The 18,574-nt window shown below is 53.3% G+C and overlaps 5 protein-coding genes across 5 annotated transcripts; 3 read left to right on the top strand and 2 right to left on the bottom strand.

Moving 5' to 3' along the window:
- Positions 1–4,280: 4,280 nt before the first annotated feature.
- On the top strand, positions 4,281–6,413 carry GCG54_00003405 (Dual specificity protein phosphatase PPS1; the record flags this gene model as incomplete). Its single annotated transcript, XM_045403478.1, has 2 exons — positions 4,281–6,054; positions 6,106–6,413. The coding sequence occupies 2 exons, from the start codon at positions 4,281–4,283 to the stop codon at positions 6,411–6,413; spliced, it is 2,082 nt and encodes a 693-aa protein (XP_045259666.1).
- A 902-nt stretch (positions 6,414–7,315) lies between these two features.
- Positions 7,316–8,900, bottom strand: GCG54_00003404 (Autophagy-related protein 18; the record flags this gene model as incomplete). Its single annotated transcript, XM_045403477.1, has 4 exons — positions 7,316–7,364; positions 7,420–8,552; positions 8,602–8,756; positions 8,840–8,900. The coding sequence occupies 4 exons, from the start codon at positions 8,898–8,900 to the stop codon at positions 7,316–7,318; spliced, it is 1,398 nt and encodes a 465-aa protein (XP_045259665.1).
- A 1,250-nt stretch (positions 8,901–10,150) lies between these two features.
- GCG54_00003403 (tRNA wybutosine-synthesizing protein 4) lies at positions 10,151–13,777 on the top strand (the record flags this gene model as incomplete). Its single annotated transcript, XM_045403476.1, has 10 exons — positions 10,151–10,162; positions 10,221–10,304; positions 10,398–10,433; positions 10,490–10,674; positions 10,757–11,118; positions 11,171–11,760; positions 11,983–12,192; positions 12,243–12,896; positions 12,966–13,256; positions 13,325–13,777. 10 exons carry the CDS (start codon positions 10,151–10,153, stop codon positions 13,775–13,777), a joined length of 2,877 nt encoding a protein of 958 aa, XP_045259664.1.
- Positions 13,778–13,814: 37 nt separating this feature from the next.
- Positions 13,815–15,446, bottom strand: GCG54_00003402 (uncharacterized protein; the record flags this gene model as incomplete). The annotated part of the gene is made up of 5 exons (XM_045403475.1): positions 13,815–14,319; positions 14,382–14,422; positions 14,471–15,058; positions 15,120–15,134; positions 15,198–15,446. Coding segments are annotated over 5 exons (1,398 nt in total), but the record flags the coding sequence as incomplete, so codon positions are not given.
- A 2,112-nt stretch (positions 15,447–17,558) lies between these two features.
- GCG54_00003401 (uncharacterized protein) lies at positions 17,559–18,404 on the top strand (the record flags this gene model as incomplete). Its single annotated transcript, XM_045403474.1, has 1 exon — positions 17,559–18,404. One exon carries the CDS (start codon positions 17,559–17,561, stop codon positions 18,402–18,404), a length of 846 nt encoding a protein of 281 aa, XP_045259662.1.
- Positions 18,405–18,574: the final 170 nt, after the last annotated feature.

Raw genomic sequence — 18,574 nt, 5'->3', positions numbered from 1 at the left:
CGGACGAACAAGCGCAACAGCCAGGTGAGTAAGAACGGATTTGGGGGCTTCGAGAGGAGTGTTTGTTGTGGAGTCGGGCCTCTATCATGAACGGCTTTCAGCAAGCCGGACAAGCGAGATGGACTTGGTCATGTTTTGCGAGTCGTCAAGAGGGATCGCAGGATCGGGGTCGCGAGAGAAGACCTCTTTGAGTTGGAGATGGTAGAGTGTGTCTGTGAAACCAAATCGGCGTTAGCAAAGTCACACGGGCGGATGAAGGAAGATCCCAGCAACACTTCACTGCGTTGACAGCCAGCAAGTGGATGGTTCGGGGAACAGAAAACGAGGGCTAAGCTTGCCGAAGAAGACGGAAGAACACCGACTGATATGTAAAGCCTACCGGATTACATTAGCTGTACGCGCAAGACAGCATTAGGTCCGAAGTGTGTCTCAAGTTGGCAGGGCGAGACCAGAGCTCTGCGTGAGATGCGCTTGTTGCCTTATCGCTAAATCAGGTACCAAGTAGGGAGTTGCGCAGGCACGAATAAAGCGCGGACCAAATGGTCCAAAGTGCCGGATTAACAAAAGGGAGGTCCGCCGTTTGCACATGGGTGCCTTATGTAAGGCAGATGATGTGGTCCAGATTCAACAGAACTTTGAGGGCGACCGAAGCACGCTGGGTCAGTGCATGGGCGCAGCTGAATCTACGATTGTCATCGAGCGATTGTCAATGACGTATGTAGTAGAGCTCATGTACTAAGATGCCTGCTACCTTACCCAGCACGTTCGCTAGTTGTGTGAGAGCGGGCCAGCCACATGAGGCACAAAGCAGGAATGGAAGTCTGTAACGGTGGCTGAGGCGACAGGATTGAGGATGGGTCTCAGACACACTACGGTACTGGAGCTGCCCGCAAGACTGTAGTGCGTACACACTCACACACTTGCGCATTAGCGACCCGCTACCCCGCCCCCGCCTTTCAGCGGGACGTGGAATTGAAGGGAGTGTGCTTTCCGCTCTCAACTCTCGGCGGACAAGTAATACAAACACTTTGAGATGCTGGAGGGCGTGGGGACTTGGTTGTTTGTGGGCATGATGTAGAGCATCCGCCGCTAAAAACTTAATCTAGGAGGGCATGCAACGCAGACGCAAGAGTCCGCCGTGTCGCTCTCTGGCCCATGGGCTGCGGAAACGGATGTATGTTCGGTTACACGATTCTCAGATATAGTTAGCCTGCGATCTTTGAAGCTGGAAATAGCTGCAACACGCACTATGTTGGCTGATACTCGCTTGAGAGTTTGAGAAGCTTTTAGAAAATTGATACAAGGCGCATGTAAATAAGGTAAGCTCGCGTGCATGGGATTCGTCCTCGATACTCAAGTTATTAAGTAAAGACAGATGTTGGGAACAGAAGCAGATCTGACGTGGAGTGGACGGGTCTGGACACTGCCCCTGGGGGGGGCTTGTCGTCGGGGAATATCAAGAACCGAGATCCATAGAGCCGGATCCCTGACCGGACCCTTTCTTTCTACCTTTGCTTTGTATCCGTAAGGTGCTTTGTATCCTTACGGTAACTAGGCCATGTCCCCAGTTGCGTCTGCTGGGAGCAACTGTTGCGGATGTTGTGCGCCAACGATAGACCTTGACGCGGTGCCGTGTGCAGACAAGGGTTCGTGCTGGAGGAAAAGAATCCAATTGCACCCATCGCAAACAGGGCCAATGTACGTACTATGCAGTTCATAAGATACTGCATAGTAGTTATCTTGCTGCAATTTGTAGGGAGCCATTCGCACGCGGCGGAATGGGGCGCGTGGTTGTGGAGCGGGAAGGGAACGCTTCCATGTGGTTGTCAACTGCCGTCTCCCATTCCAACCACTGTTCACTTGCGCCCCCAAAGGCCTCGTAGACGCTTGCTTCGAAAATGGCAGCGCAGTGAGATGCAGACGACACATACCGCAGTACTATGAAGTGCAGATGCAAGTGCAAATGCTGAGTCTCTGCTGCCACTCGTCTTGTTTCAAGGTCGGCAGACAGGCAGGGATGGATGGCCTTGTGAAGGAGCGATCCACCAAACCCCGCTTGAACCGTGCTCAAGCCGTTTGGCACCGTGATCTACCTCCCTGCCTTCTTACCTACTATACTGCATAGTAGTGCTTGTTTTGCCAATTGCCCATCTGTCCGCTCACCCAACACGTCGGGGCTTGAGCAGTCAAACAGTTCATTGCCTCCATACCTAACTCAAGGTAAGGTAGGTAGGTACGTAAGTTAATTGGTCTATCACCCCACCGGGCACTTCGCTTTTTGGAGAGGACTGGGGCCACCACTGGATGGATGGATGCGGATGCAGCACCTACAGGTACCTGTGCGCTAGCGCCGACGCCCGTCCCCACCTGGATTGTGACACCAACTGCAACCCCAGTACGGTAAGGTAGGTAGCCAGTACGGATTCACTAAGTAGGTAGGTCTCCATGCGTCCGTCCTGCCTGCTCCCCGTCGTCACTCGCCCGTTTCCTCTTGGGTCGTCTAGGTTTGCCCCGGCATCTCCCTGTCTTGTCCCGACCAGTGTTGGTGTCGTTATCTTGGCTGATCTCGCGACAGACGATGCTGTGCGGCGCTGCCCATCCGCCCTGGTCACGGGATACCTTATGGCAGGCGGAAAGGCAATGGCAATGGTGGAACTTAGGTAGGTAGTATGATGGCAGCAGCAGCTATCAGCAGAGAAAGCGCTGCTTCGGCAGTGCCCAAGCAGGCAGCGTATCGCGTGCCCGCCCCTCGACTACACATACTGTACGTTTTGTACGCCCGAGTCTCCCGCTGTCGCCGTCGTCTGTTGTTTGTAGGAAGCCATGAAGCAATGCTTCTCAGCTGAGGGTTGGTGATGGGGGAGCCCAGACCAGATCGGCACTAGAGATGGGCGACCCCAGGTCTCCAGTGGCGCGCCATGCCATTCCCCATTGCTGCGTGCTCTGCCGTACTTTACCTTCCAGAGCCAAGGTACCTCCAGGAGACATAAGTGCTTAACATGCACCATGTGCCGCGTCTGGAAAACCATCCCACAGGAGCTGTTGGTGACGCTACCGTTCGCAGTAGCTCAGAAGATGCTGTAACCGTGCTTGCTCCGATTCCACACCCACCCGACCCCTCTTCCTCTGGCCGATGGCCTTCCCCTCCCTACTACTTCACCAAGGTAACGAAGGTATGTACAACCCTCACCCACCCATTCCATTCATTCATTCTGTTGGCCTGTCCTGTCCTGCACGGCTGTCTCTCCCTCCCTCCCTCCCTGCCTTACTAGGTACAGGTAGGCTTAGGCTGGGTCTTGGTCCTGTCCTTGGTGGTGGTAGTCTCTCGCGCATCCATGTCGAATTGACGGTACTGCGTACGGTACGGTGTTGTACCTCAGCAATCGCAATCACCTGCCATACTGTGCGTTGTGCTCCTTCCCTTCTCCTCCTCATCTTCTCCTCGTTGACCTACTCCTTGGCCTATGCAGAGTCATTCTCCTGCTAAACGCTGCTTCTTGACTCTCTCCGTCGTATCATACGCCTTTCTACTCCCTTTCCACCGCCAGTCTTAATGAGGTCGTCTTTGCATTAGCTGTCCCTCGCCGTTGTTATTAGCTGTACAGAGTATCTCTGCCGTCTGCCGACGATAAATCTTCACCACCGGGCGTCGCTTCTGCCGTTGACGTTATCACCGTTGCGGCAAGATAACTCATCTACCTTCCTACCTTACGCAGCCCATCACCGCAGCTCGCCAGATACCCCTCGCCGCCTATCACGAACCGAGCTGGCGTTGCTGCTACCGCTATTGCTTTTGGGCATGTGCGATAAGGATCGCCCGCCACCCCGAGCCGACGCCAACACGCCAAACCCAGTCCATTCGAGTGCGTTCTCTATTCATTACCATTCACTACCTCTCCCCGACCCCAGGTTTACGCTGTGACAAACTCCCTTCTCTCACACACGCCGCTTTTCATCCAGTACGAGGCGCAATTGGCATCGTCTTCCATATCTAACTCGCCTTGGAGCCCATAGAAAGTGTCGTACGAGGCAGAGGCTCTAGGACGACAACCGTCTGAGTCTACGGATATTATCGAGCGACCTCGTAGTGGCTTAGCTGCACCACCAGCTCACTACCTACTACTCCCGCCCCGACCACCGACCAACGACCCCAACACAACCCCGACCACCCCCTATTGTCGCTGATAAGCTGCCAACCCCGCCGTCGAGTCAACTGTTCAACACATCTGACGTTGATTGCGACTTCCAGTTCGTCGCAATAGAACATTCGCCTTTGAAAAATGGCCACAATTGCTCTCCCGAGGCCTATCCCCCCTCATCGCCCTTCATCTGCAGTGGGCTCCGTCTCGTCCATATCGCTCGAGTCCATCAGCACAGCCCAAGTCCCCGTACCAAACAAGCATCTTCCTGTCTGCCCCCCGGGGCCAGTTCCAGCGGAGGAGCCCAACACTCCTCCTCCCTCTCCCCCACGCGATGACGAACAGGCTCAACAATCATCGCTGCTCTATCCTCCTGACAAGTTCAATAGACGAGATTTCGCACCATTGACCTTGTACACGATAAGCCCCGCAGACGTCGCTGCTGCCGTTGACTATATCTCCCGCCAGCCGTTACCGGATCCGAATCAAGTCTTCCCCTGGTTCCACGGGCTCCACCCCCACAACCATATCCAGCAAGCTTTCTTCATTGCCCGTCATCGCTCCCTGAGGAAAACGCCCACATGTGTTCGCGGCGTCACTCTCGTCAAAGCCGACGGTGATGTTGCCGTGGCACGTCTCAAGGGCGCCATCGCCCCTCAAGAGTTCATGTATTTGGGCGCTTCTCCCGAATTCATAGATATCGACCCACGGGACGGTTTCTGTGTAAGAAACTTCCAGATCCAGGCAGCCAAGTCGGCCATGATGTCCGACATCATCGTCTATGGAGAGGACGAAGCCACTGTGCAGAGGACCGGACTGGATATTGCCACAGCTCAGTCACGGTGGCGCCAAAAACACGAGGCACAAGGCCACCCACTGCCAGCGTACAACACGTTTCTCTGCGTTTCCCCCTTCAGCGAATTCGAAACCAAGCACAAGGACATCGTTGCCATCGATCACCAGGGTGAATTGACGGGAAATGTTCTCGACTTCTTCCAGCAGGAGAGGAAAGAGATGTACGAAATGACCAAGGCCTCGGAGATATCCCACAATGTCTGGCTAGGCCCAACACCAGATCCCACTTCTGGAGAAGAGTACAAGTACGACGTTTTGATCGAGTGCAGCGATGTCGGTCGTTTGAACCCGTCGACACTACGTGCTCTTGCCGAGTCCAAGATCAAGCCAGCGGTGCGCCCGTACATTGACTTTCCATCCTCTGGCAGCATTCTGCCACCGACTTGGTCGCAAGTTGAAGCCGACGGCATTCTAGAAACCTGCAAATGGATATATCACTTGGCACATGGCACCCTACCACCCACTGAACAGTCCAGCTTTGACTTTGACGGAGATGTAGGAATGGACGAACCAGCGGAAGATGAGGAGCCTGCAGCTTCTCATCCCATGAAGATACTTATTCACTGTGCCGACGGATATACTGAATCTACGATGCTGGGGATCGCCTATTTCAGCTACAGCACTGGACGAGGTATTGCTGATGCCTGGCTACACTTGCACACAGTTAAGCAACGCAATTTCTTCGCATATCCAACCGATGTGGCTCTTTTGACGTGCATTGAAGCTCGTCTACTCCATGAGTCGCCAGTTCACGCTGGAAAGGGACTACGCGAGGTGACAGCCCTGATCAAGGAACCTGCGTGGCTGCCTGGTCTCGATGGTTCTCTGCCCAGTCGGGTGCTGGACTACATGTACCTCGGAAACCTCGGGCACGCCAACAACCCGGATTTGCTCAGAGCTCTCGGAATTGGCCAGATTCTCAGCGTGGGTGAGACTTCAATGTGGAGAGAAGGCGAGTTGGAGGAATGGGGCCCAGAAAATGTATGCGTGGTTCAGGGCGTTCAAGACAACGGCATTGATCCGTTAACTGATGAGTTCGAGCGGTGCCTCGAATTCATTGGTGAGTGTCACCAGCCTCGAAGTGTTGACAAGTTTCTAACTGTGTTCCTAGACCACGGCCGGCGCAGCGGAACAGCCACATTGGTGCATTGCAGGGTTGGTGTGTCCCGCAGTGCCACCATCTGTATTGCGGAAGTGATGCGGGCCATGAACCTATCGTTTCCCCGGGCGTATTGCTTCGTCCGAGCCCGCCGACTCAATGTCATCATCCAGCCTCACCTACGATTCGCATACGAGCTCCTTAAGTGGGAGGAGCTGAACCAGGTCAAGCAGTACGGACCTGCTGGGATCAAACGGGAATTAGAGTGGGGAGAGATTGCCAGGGAGATCGCCCTGATGAACAGACCTTACGCTCGATAATGTGTCCTGGTGGATCGTTGGATGTTACTCAATTCTTTGGTTCTTCTATCCTTGGTAAGGAATTTTGGGAGTTCTCTGAGGTGTTTGGCCGGGTGTTTGCTTTCATTTTCATCCTTTTCCCCTCCTTTTAAAATGGCATGACGGATGCACAGAGACAGGCGTCTGTAACTGTCTTGCTATGGCAGGATTTGTTGGAGAAAGTAGTCTCCGACGGGTCATGGTTCACGCGGCACTGTTGTTCCAAATAGGCGGCGTTGTTGATTTCGCGTTTTCTAACCTTGTTTTTTTGGCGACCGATCGTTGGGGTCTTGTGGTGACGGAGGGCGCATGACTTTCTCGGCCATCTCCAGTGTTCTCAGTCTTATTATTGCACAATCGTTCGAGACGAGTGTTTAAAAGGGTTCAGCCACGGTCGATGGCAACGAGTGATGATGCCAAGATTTACTCAGCTAAGCCTGCTGATCGAGAACCCATACTTCCCGATGAGCAGAGATGCGACTGCTGATAATACATATACCATGAACAAGCTTTCGCGCTATTGTGCTCTACCGCATACCGACCACATCATGCTCGTAGGTTGCTCATCTTCGGGTATCGTGATTTCACAACAGCACCCCTTCCGGAGTCTTTCATGTGGCCAACCATGTGCAAACGCAGAAATGTTTTTTTTCTTTGAATTAGCGGCCTCGTGTTGGCCAAGCGGCAAGCAGTGTACGCTTCGTATTAGATCAAGAATGCAAGGTGCTGTAGCCTCCTAGTCACCCCTAGGAAGAAAGTATGTAGCCAAACGCCTCCGAATGCAGCTGTCTTCTTCTGATATCAACAATGCGCAGAGCGCACACGTGGAAACCTGACCCCGATAACTCCCGTCGCCCACAGCGGAACTACTACGAAAAAAAAGGCTACGTGCCGTAGGCCGACGAGTCCAATTTGTCGTCGCCGTCAAGAACCCTACAAGTGATGCTTCGTTAGCTCTCGCCCGGGAACAATAGGTACGAAGACTTACGAGAACTGCTTGACCAGGTAGCCCTCACCGCCGTGCTCCATATCGATATTGTAAACGTAAAAGCCTCCGTCGCTGGTCACAACCATCACCTGCGGGCTACTACTGCTCATGGCTACAACGCTCCTCAGCGGGCCGTTGGGAAGCTGTGACCCGCCTGTGAGCCCGCCGCCTCGAGTCGATGCTGTTGGCGAATTCGAAGACTTCGGGATCTTAATGTAGGCAAAGTCGCGAAGGGGCTCCCACATTTCCGTCACTGTCTGAGGCAGGTAAGAGCCAACGACACCGGCCACGCTACGACCCATTATCTGTGACGAGCGTCGGAGTATGCTGCTGAATGAGCCACTTTGCCGCCGATTTATCTGCTGCTGGCTGCCACCGCCCCCATTGCTAGGTCCGACCGGCTCAACTAGGTCGCTTCTAGGGGAGCCTGCTGCGCTGCCTGCAGGTGATTCATTACTGCTGTCGTAACTCCTGGATCGAGACCATCGATCCTGCCTTGGCGACCCGGGTGTTTCTGCGGCAGCCGAAGCCGAGTTGTTTCCTGGGGGAGGAGCACCGAGGCGAAATATATGAACAGTATCGGACGTCGAAGAAACGCAGAGCAACGTCGAGCTGAGATTGAAAGACATGCTGTAGATTGTCGATGGGTACGTTCCCCGGCGGAACTGGTACAGCTTCTGTCCTCCGGGAACAGAAAACACACGGATGATGGTGCCGGTCTCACTAGCAGTGGCAAGCAGTGTGCCCTCGCTGTTCAACGAAATGCTACAGAGAGGTGATCGATGGGCCTCGATAACGTTAACAGCTTTGAGGGTAATTGTATCGAATACTAGGACCTCTCCTGATGTAGGAGCAACGTAGGTCGAGAGGGGTGGGGCATGAGCCGGTCTCTTGTCTCCGTTATCCTCGCGGGGCTTTGGCAGCGGATATGCAATGTAGCAATTTTCCGAGGATGGTGACAAGGCACAGATGGCGCCTGGGTTCGGCGAAGTAGGAATTGTATAGAGTAGGCTCATGTTGGAAATGTCGTACAGATAGATTTCAGACTCAAGCACGACTGCGAGACGTTTGCGATTCAGGCGTACGGCAAGAACGGCGGAGGGAAAGGTAAGCTCGCATATGACTGAAGACCTCTTTCTCAGAGTCAGTATTCTGGCAGAAGAGTAACGAAAAACGACCAACCTTGGTGTTCTGTATGATCAAATGTCGTGGAGAAAGGATCAGCGCAACCAGTGAGGTCGAGAACAGCATCTCGATAATGGCAATATTCCCGTCATCGCTGCTGAAGATTTTTGAAAAGGGATCGGTGTGGTAGATGCGGAAACCTTTAGATGTGCCTGTGTGGGCGACGCAGCCAGTCAGTGAAAGATGTTTATCGACCAAATGGGGTCCGCGGGTGCGGTGGCGGGAAAACCCTTACCGACAGCAAGACAGCTGTGGTCCTGGTTGAAAGTAATGAAGTTGAGGGAAGCGTTCGCCATGGTGTGCGACCGAAGCCGGGGCCTTCGGCAGGATGTATGCGCCGTGATGCGTCGGACAACGAAGATGCACTATCGCCGGGACAGCGCCGGCGGTGGGAAACGACCAGACGGAGATGATGTTCAGTCGACGACGAGGGTTCGAGGAGCCGAAGAGTTTTGTATTTCGCCAGTCACGGCGATGATAGAAGTGCAGTATCTCGACCGAAGACTGAGGAAGGTAGTAGGATTTGCTGTCGAAGGCAGCAGCGCAAATGGGTAGTCGCCAGGAGGCTGGAGTGCTTTGGTGTTGGTCGGTGGACGGTGGTCGGTGGACGGTGGTCGGCGGTCGGGGCAAGGTTCGGACAAGGCCAAACCGTCAAGCCTTCGATGAGCTGGTGATTGTCGAGACAAGCCGAGGTTTTGCTGCAGCACCAAGAAGCGGAGCACCTTTTACCTTAAGGTAGAGGAAAAGTGACGATAGACGTGGAGGGTGAGATATCGAGTCTGGACGGTACCGGCAAGGTAAGGTAAGGTAAGGTAAGGTGACTGAACGTGAACCTGGTGGTGGGTGGCCCCCAATGGCAAGGTGGACTGGAACCCTGGCAGCGGGGAAGCTATGTAATCCGTCGGCCGGGTGGTCCCAGCGCCTGAATGGTAGTACCTACCTTAGGTGCCTACCTGACCTTGCGCTGAACATGGGGTGCGTTTGTGTGTGGCTGTGTTTGGCTCGGGTACTTGGGCCAGCTGACCGTTAGGAGTGAGTCTAGTGTTCTAAGGTAGGTACCTAGGTCTATTTATTAGGTGGGCTGCCCGTAAGTAAATGGTAGGTGCCTGACCGTAGGTACCTAGGTAAGTAAGGCAAGGTACCTACCTACCTGAGGTAAGGTGTGGACGATAAGATAGTCCCAGGATGGCACTAGAAGCCACACACAAACCCTCCACACGACGACAGAACCTTGGGCAGTCTGGTCAAGGAGCTGGAATAATTTGGAGGCAAATGCTTTGCTTGGGTCACATCAATACACAAACTTGAGATTCATGAAGCCTTTCAATTATTCATCGGGACCCAAATGAGGCGTTGTCGTGAACTGCAAGACGGCGCACTGAGCCCAAGAAGAATAATAAATGAGGGCTCTAGACGGGGAAACCCCGTAAACAACGTAGCTGAGCTCTCCCGCGGGTCGTTTTGGGAGAGGTGGAAAGGGACAAAAAAAAAAAAAAAAATGAACACCAGTGTCGGAAANGGGAAAGGGAAAAAAAAAAAAAAAAAAATGCACACCAGTGTCGGAAAAGCAAAGACACAGAACTGTGACTCGACAACAATTCTTCACCACTTACTAGAAAGTCCGCCAACTGCCACTCAGCATGGCGCCTTCGGTGCAAGATGCCCGCAGGGGTCAGGCCCTGGACGACCTCATCATGGCAGTGAGTCAATATTGAGTCCCATCCCGGCCTGCAGCTCACCTCGGTTGTGCGGTCCCTTGCTGATCAACGTGTCTTTCGTTTGCTACTTGCCAGACAAACAGCAGTTCCATAGTTTCGAAACGGAGTGTTGTAAGTTAACCCAGTATCTTCTCCCTTCTCTATTCATCAGTCACTCATTTCATCAGGAACGCCTCTATTACCCCGACGAGCCTCATTACTTTCGGTTCTTCGTCAAGAAGTTCCAGCGACGAGCTCCTCTTATCAATAGGGGTTATCATCTCCGACTGAAGGTCATTGACACGCTCGTCCGCCGTTTTCTCCAGAGGCCTTCGTATCGCAAGAAGGTAGTCGTCAACCTTGGTTGTGGAAGGTAAGTTGATGATCCTTCTGGATTTGCGTTGCTAGACTTGTCCAATGCCGAATGTTGGTGGCGCTCACAAAACTCTCATCAGTGATGTCTTACCGTGGCAGTGCGAGGTGCGCTACCCGGACGCCTGCCGAGATGTCACATTCATCGACGTCGACTATCCAGACCTCATCCAGAAGAAGCGCCGTGTTGTTCTCGATACGCCCGAAATGCATGCTCTTCTTGGAACTTGGGAGGTCAACGACAAGTCCCCCATCGTCCTCCAAAGCCAGAAATACTGCCAAATTGCCTGCGATCTTCGACAACTCTCCGCCCTGGAAAATGCTCTATCCAAGCTATTTGACCTATCTGCAACTGAATTTCTCTTTGTGGCTGAAGTGTCTATTACATACATGGACACGGAGGGTGCTGATGGTGTCATTAATTGGGCTGGTTCCCTTCAGCATGGTACTGCACTGTTGAACACTCCCATCTTTCGTGTTGCTAATCACTGATGCAGCCGAGTTTTGCTTGCTGGAGCAGATTCTGCCGGACGGACCGGATCATCCGTTCGCTCGTACGATGCTTAAGCATTTCAATAAGTTGAATACACCAATCAAGTCTGTTCATCGCTACCCAAGCGTCGCTAGCCAACAGGCCCGCTTTGAGACATTGGGATGGTCCGCGGCAGAGAGTTGGACGCTTTGGGAGGCTTGGGCCGACGACCTGTTCATGACTTCTGAAGAGAGGCGAGCTCTTGATGTTGTTGAGCCCTTTGATGAGTGGGAGGAGTTCGCTCTCTTCGCCAGTCACTATGTTGTCATCCTTGCCTCGAATTTTGGGTCTGAACACGGCAGGCATACCTTTCAAAAGCCCGTGGATTCCACCATTCCATCCTATCAAACGCCCATGAACTTGTCCAAGTATGAAGCTAATCGAGGACACCGCCGATTTGGCGCAGCCATGCTCGTCGAGAACCCCAATGGTCAGGTTGTCGTCTCACACATCCAAGGTCAGGGGCCAAATGGAAGGTTGACCTCCGTGGACTTGTACCGAATCTCGGCTGATCGCCCGCCAGCTTCTTCTTCTCAGAAGGGCCCGTCCGGGAGGGTTTGTCACACACTCACAGATCTAGGAAATGCCGGTGTACTCCTCGTTGGTGGACGTGCTTCTCCGTCAACTGCCTTCAAAGATTGCTGGCTTTACAGAAAAGTATTCAATACCTGGGAACGGGTACAAGACCTTCCGGCCCCCCTATTCCGCCATTCAGTGACTCGTTTGGGGACCTCATCATTGGCATTGCTTGCTGGCGGACGGCCTAATCACACACAGACCTCTGCAGATTATCTACTCTTCAATCCCAACAACGGCTGGACAAGGTGTAAGACACAGGGCTCTCCACGTCCGCTGTACGGCGCAACCTTCACGTGTACAAGCAGCATGCTGGGAGTATCTGAGGGAATAATTGCCGGGGGACTACTTGAAGACGGCCTCGTAAACCAGAGAACGTACAGATGGACATTGAAAACTTCAGATTCCGAGGTAAGAGCTCATTCCGATGCCCTTGATTATCAGCTGACCCGCGAATACAGCCTGTTGTCTCTTTTGAGATCGTCGATGCACTGGTTCAGAGGAATCAGACGAGCGTGTTGTCTAGATTTGGCGCAACAGTCATCAACTCTGGGGGATACTTCTTTGTGTTTGGTGGCGTAATTAAGGACGTCCAGTTGCCTGCGGCATTGGACATGATTATCGTCAAAGAGGCCAATGCCGGACTAGAGATCGTTGCGAGCCTTGATGGATTTGGCGAGTCTGGCAGCCTTCGTCCTTTCTTTATTGGAGCTTCGGTTGTTCCTCACGCCGACGGAGAGTTCGCCGTCGTTGGCGGAGGTGCCACTTGCTTTTCGATGGGAACCTGCTGGACGCAAGGAAGTTACAACTTCGCTTTCGCCACTCAACGACTAGTTTCCGGGCAGAGGGAGCTACCACTTCTAGCTTCCCAGATTGCGCCAGTCGAGTACTCTGAGACTGTCGAAATCACAGCGGACGGGACAGAAGCGAGTACAGAGATTTTGCCGCCGGTTTCTCTCCATTGTCTCCCTCGTATCAAGGTTGAGTCCAAGGATCAGTTCCATACGATCTTGCATGCGGGGAAACCGGTCATCATTGAGTCTGCGAATCTGGGCCCATGCGTATCTGAATGGTCACAGGAATATCTCGTCAAGACCGTCGGCGCAGACCGTAAGGTTCGTCCACCGAGTCATCCACATCCCCGCCGTTTGATCTCGTGGCATCGCTAATATCCTGCTCCTTAGGTCTCAGTTCACGAATCTACGGTCGAAAATATGGATTTCAACGCCAAGAACTTTCGTTACGTTACCAAGAATTTCGGCGAATTCATCAAAGAGATTGGAGAAGGGAAGCGGCTTTACCTGAGAGCACTTTCGAAGGATGAGCCATCAAATCTTCCTACACAATTGGCCACCGACTATCCGTCCTTGGCAAAGGACTTCACACTCCCCTCCCAACTCGCCTATGTTCAAGACAACACTTTCAGTTCCGTGTTGCGCATCTCTGGCCCGGTGAACATGTGGTTGCACTATGATGTAAGCTCTTATCTCCTTTGGTTTTTGCACGCAAGATCCCTCAAGATAAGGCTGACTCTCTGACAAAGGTTATGGCCAACGTGTACGCACAGGTCAGAGGATCGAAACGTCTCATATTGTTCCCGCCTTCGGACGTTAATTACCTCTCCTTTTCCCCCGGTGCGTCAAGCTCCAGCATGGATGTCTTTTCCGCACTGGGTGCGGGCTCACTGCGCGGCGTACAGCCGTACGAGGCCGTCGTGGAGCCAGGCGACATTCTCTTCTTGCCGCCCCTCTGGCTACACACTGCCGCTCCAACTTCGGACATGAGCGTGGCCGTCAACGTATTCTTTCGCAATCTGGAGAAGGGATACTCTTCAGGGAGAGACGTCTATGGCAACCGCGACTTGGCCGCCTACGAAAAGGGGCGCCAGGATGTTTCACGCATCGCAAATAACTTCAGCAAGCTGCCAGCAGATGCTCGGGAGTTCTACATAAGACGCCTTGCAGATGAGCTACTGCAATCAACAACGAACGTGTAGCACAAAGAATGTTTATTGCAGAAACCATGGTAACCTGTCACGGAGGTCCGCGAATCTTCTGCGTCATCCAGCGGAAAGATCCGACCACATCATTCCCAAGTCCTTCGTTGTTCTCTCGCGCCCTCTCAAGCCCGCCACGCCTGAAACCTCCAGGAAGGCAGAGCCATAATGCGAGGATGAAGACGAGTATAGCCATAATGATGGGCTGGAGTACTTGAACTCCCTTGCTTTGGGCAATGGCCCCGATGGCAAACGGGAATATTGCTGCACCGCCGCCGCCGAAAGCGGCCGCGAACCCGATCGCGCTCACGTGGTAGTCGTTGGACAAGAGTTTGGTGGCGGCAACAATGACGGCGGGGAACAGCGGCCCGAGAAAGAAGCCTAAGAAGGTGACAAAAATAATGGAAGCTACAAAGCTAGGCACCAACCAGTAGAGTAACTCCAGGGCCACGGAGAGTACAAGGTAGATGGCAATAGCACGTTTCTCTCCGATTCTTCCTGTGATAAAACCTAGTATCACCCGACCGGTCGTGAGTCCAAGCCTAGATGAAAACCGGTCAGTGGAATTTGAATAGCAGCAACAGAAAATGGGGCAAGGTCTGACCAGAACAGGACCACAGTAACGCCAGCCAAGAAGGGTTCCGCCTGTCTTACACGAAGCATAAACGTGACGATCCAACCTCCTAGGCTTACCTCAGCTCCAACGTAACCAAGCAGGAAAAGAGAAAGAAGCCAAGTGATTGGTTTCTTCAGGACTGACCGGGTTGTCGTTCTCCCGCCGCTCGTGGATGGCTGATGAGTTTGTCGATGAACATCGCCGGTTGCCCCCCAAAACGCCGTCAGTGCCACGGCAAACTCAACGACCGTGACTCCTATCATCACGTAGTAAAAGGCGTACCATGGCAATTTCTGCCCTTTGGTAACCATAGCAGAGGCAATGAGCGGGCCTATAGTTCCCCCAACCCCGTAAGCGCCATGAATAATGCCCAAGAGTTCGTTCGCATTTTGCATGTTACCAACCCAGGCGTTCCAAGCGCTATCCTCAAGCCCGTTTCCTAGGCCGGTGAATAAGAGAACAACGGGGAGTACAGGGTACGGCGGGTGTAAGGCCAAAGGTATATAGCCAACGATGCGACTCAAGGGGCCTAGCACGGCGACACTACGTTGGCCAAAGTGGTTGTGAATCAGGTTGTTAGAAAGCGCGGCAATAACATATCCAACGAATGGCGAGAGAAACAGCAAGGCCACAACAGTGTACGTGACGTTGTAGTAGGTTTCTATCTGGGTAACCCGATCAGTGAGGCTGCATACAAGAGGTCTTGCGGCATGCCCCCGTACTTACATATGGGATTAAGGCCTGTGTTGAATGGCGTTAAGCTTGGTGATAATGCAGCGGACGAGAGTTTTGGCAGAGACATACCCCTATCGCCGCATCATTCATCCCCATGATCGTGAAGCTCAACAGCGTCACGCAGAAGCGGAAAGCATTGGTACGAGTTCCGTTCCACCTTTCTAGAGGGCTCTCAGGGGTTGTTGAAGCTGAAACCTTCTCATGACCGTCGATGATAACGTCAAGCGGGCGAGCTATCTTTTCGTCCATAACAGGCGACTGGCGCGGTTTATCATGTAATAGATTAGAGATGATGACGAGGGCAAAGTAGACGAGAGAAGCTGTAGTGTGAACTGCAGCAAGCACAGTTTTTATTCGTCCGATAGCAGCATGGCCGGGGCATGGCCCACAACGGCGGCTACGGGACCAGAGCTCTCATCCCGAATCCGGCATGCCACAGAGAGGTGGACCAACGGGCTGCGGGGCCGATACCAGAGCGAAGACATCCAATAACATCACGGACCTGGGGAAGAGGTGGCGGGAGGATCCAGCATCATGTGTACCGAGAAGCTATATGCAGCCGATATTTAGCCATTTCCACGCCGGCTGGTGCTCACTGGATGAGTTGACAAGGGGCGGCGGTGAGAATGAGAGTAAGTCAAGACCGGATTTGGTGTTATTGTCCCACTGTGGGGCCGGGTGGGCGCGTCGGAGCCGGTGATGACCCGAACGCTGAGTTCCGGTCGGACTGATGTAAGCCGTCCGCAGATGTTCATTCGATGAGGTCCGTAATACAGCAAAAGAAATTGGTGTACGAGTCTGCACAGTTTTCTTGGCGTCTACGCGGCTATGTTTTCTTTATACTTTCAATAACTAACGCAATACCATGACCAAGATGGTTAGAGACAACGGTAGGTAAAGGCGACCATAACAACGACGTCGACGACGATGTTCAACTACAGCGACGACGATGCAAACTTCAGTAAAATATGAGTACGCCTACCAAAAAACAATTTAGGCAGTCTCTGGTGTGACCGTACCGCAGCCTCACGGAAAGCCCACTGATGTCGTGCCGCAACTTGCGTGATTACCTATTTAGTACACCCTTGCATGGCATCAATAGCGCAGTCATTGGCCAATGGCAAAGCGTGTTACAGGGCCACGCGGCCTTGTGTGTAGGTGGGTCCGGCATTTCCACTGCAGTCGCGGCCCTCCCGACCGTTTCTCTCCGGTGTGCCCTCCTCTTGCTACTTGCCCCGCCGCCCAACCTCAGCTTTCAGCCCTCTGCACGTATCTTTGGTCAATTTCATGCCCTTTCAACAAATAAACTGGGGTGAGAAGCAACTAACAATAAAAAAAAAAAAAAAAAGAGAGCACGGCGGATGAGTCGATGCGGCTCAACTCAGAACGTGACGGTATTCCAGCCACGACACAGCATGTCACAATATGCCGGTATTGACACCGATTTTGATACTGATGCTCACATGGATATGCGGCACGAGGCACGAGGCACGGCCACTCCGATCCCTTGACCACCTTCATCCCGCCTGACGACTCCGTGCTCGCTGCGACGGTCGCCGAGTGTCCTGCACTTGCGCACTTGCTTCAGCCATTCTCATCGTGTGACATCATAATTCCTCACAGCTTTGGTTGGAGGAGCCCCGAGCCGTAGCGACACACTGGCATCTCCCGGGAACAGCAGGGAACTGCTACCCCGCCCGTTTCTTTTGCCGGAAAAGCCACAGCCCTACGGTCCTTACAATCCAGCCGCTGTGCACCAGTTCCTTTTCTACCTGCTTGTACATCTCATATCTGGAAGCAGATAGGCTAAAGTGTGCGATACTGCGACAAAGACGCTTAAGGCTCTAGCTGGGGTATTTTAACGGCTGCCCAGATACCATTCCTTTTGGGGTGACCTCACCCTGCATTTGTGGCCTACCCCCCTTCCTAAAACCACTAAGACTCTTTGACCTATCTACAGATCACCTGCTGTCTTACTTGCCCGATCTGATGCTGGCTGTGAGCTAGTGTACAAGAAAAACAGAGAGGGGGCAAGAGAGAGAGAGAATGGTGGACGCTAGTGCTTGGGCTACCTAGCCTGCTTACTCTTTCAACTCTGACATTGGTGTAGAGAAAGCCAACTGAGCCTCAAAGATAGCCTCACTTATTGTTTCCCCTCCGAGACTCGCTCTCAGGCCTTGTAAGTTCAACCCGGGTTGGGTTGGTAACGAAGGCAGGGACCTCCTTTCTCACAAAGATCACGCCTCGGCTGCCCTTACACCGCTCATCCAGACAACCCCTTTCTTCTTCTTCTTCCAAAAACTCAAGTTGATCAATTCAGTCTGACGCAGATCACTTACCGTCTGATCCTGTAGAAAATCCGACGCCAAGCAGTCAAACACTTCCGTACGACACGCCGACATCTCCCTTCTGCTCGATATCAGCCTACTTATGTCCAGGCAGTACGGAGAAGCCCGCGAGGACTTTGTCCGCAGCCCAAGCCATCGTCGCGGCGAGCCACCTCCGGTATCCAGAGATCATTCGCCCGAATACTACTCCGGAGGGGGCGGGGATCCTTTGGTTCACTCCAAAGGTCCAGCGCCTGACACCGGTCCTTATGTATCCGGTGCCATCCCCCCCGAAGTAGCCAACGGTGCCGCGCGTTCATACTACGAACTGGACTCACCACTCTCACCTCGCGATACCAATGCTCTGCAACTACCGCAGCCACCGCAATACCGCCCACGTTCCGTCCCCCCCGCAGCTTTCGCCGTATCAAGAGGTCGTCCGCGCTCTCGCTCCCGCTCTCGTTCTCGCCACCGTCCCCGAACTCCGCTAGGCAAGGCGCGCCATGCTGTCGACCATACGTTCTCGAACTCTTCCTCGGGGATCGGCGTCGGTCTTCTCGGTGCCGTCGTTGGTGGTCTCGCTGCGCGGGAGGTTTCGGATGCGGCTTTGCGCAATCGCACCCGCAAAGAGATAGAGAAGGGAACATATCACCCGCGATCACCACACGACGCCGAGAAGGCGCGGGTGATATCTACGGTTGTCGGTGCTCTTGTCGGCGGGCTTGGAGCTAACGCGCTTGAGAGGCGATTCGAATCTGCTCGTGAACGGGATCGTGCACAGCAATCAGCCTGGGAAAAGAGATGGGGAAGGGACCGAGATCTTCCGCATTACGACACGGGCAGAGAACACGAACGGGATCATGGTAGGGGACGTCCCCGTGCCCAACGCCACGATGACTGGGATGATGACTACTATCGCGGTTATGACGGCCGCGTCCGGCGAGGTTGAGAATTTGGGATCTTTACCCGCAGAGGATTTGGTTCGTCTTCGTTAGCCAATCTCTTGGGACGTTGCTTTTCACGACGTAATGCATAATGAAGATACTTTCTTCTGCTCTGGGAATGAGAAGTTCGCTGGGTTCTCATGTTGTTACAAATTACTGAAAATCGCATATCGTC

Source organism: Colletotrichum gloeosporioides (genome assembly GCF_011800055.1).
Source record: "Colletotrichum gloeosporioides strain Lc1 chromosome Unknown consensus_74, whole genome shotgun sequence".
Lineage (NCBI taxonomy): Eukaryota > Fungi > Ascomycota > Sordariomycetes > Glomerellales > Glomerellaceae > Colletotrichum > Colletotrichum gloeosporioides.
This window is presented reverse-complemented; position numbering and strand designations above follow the sequence as displayed.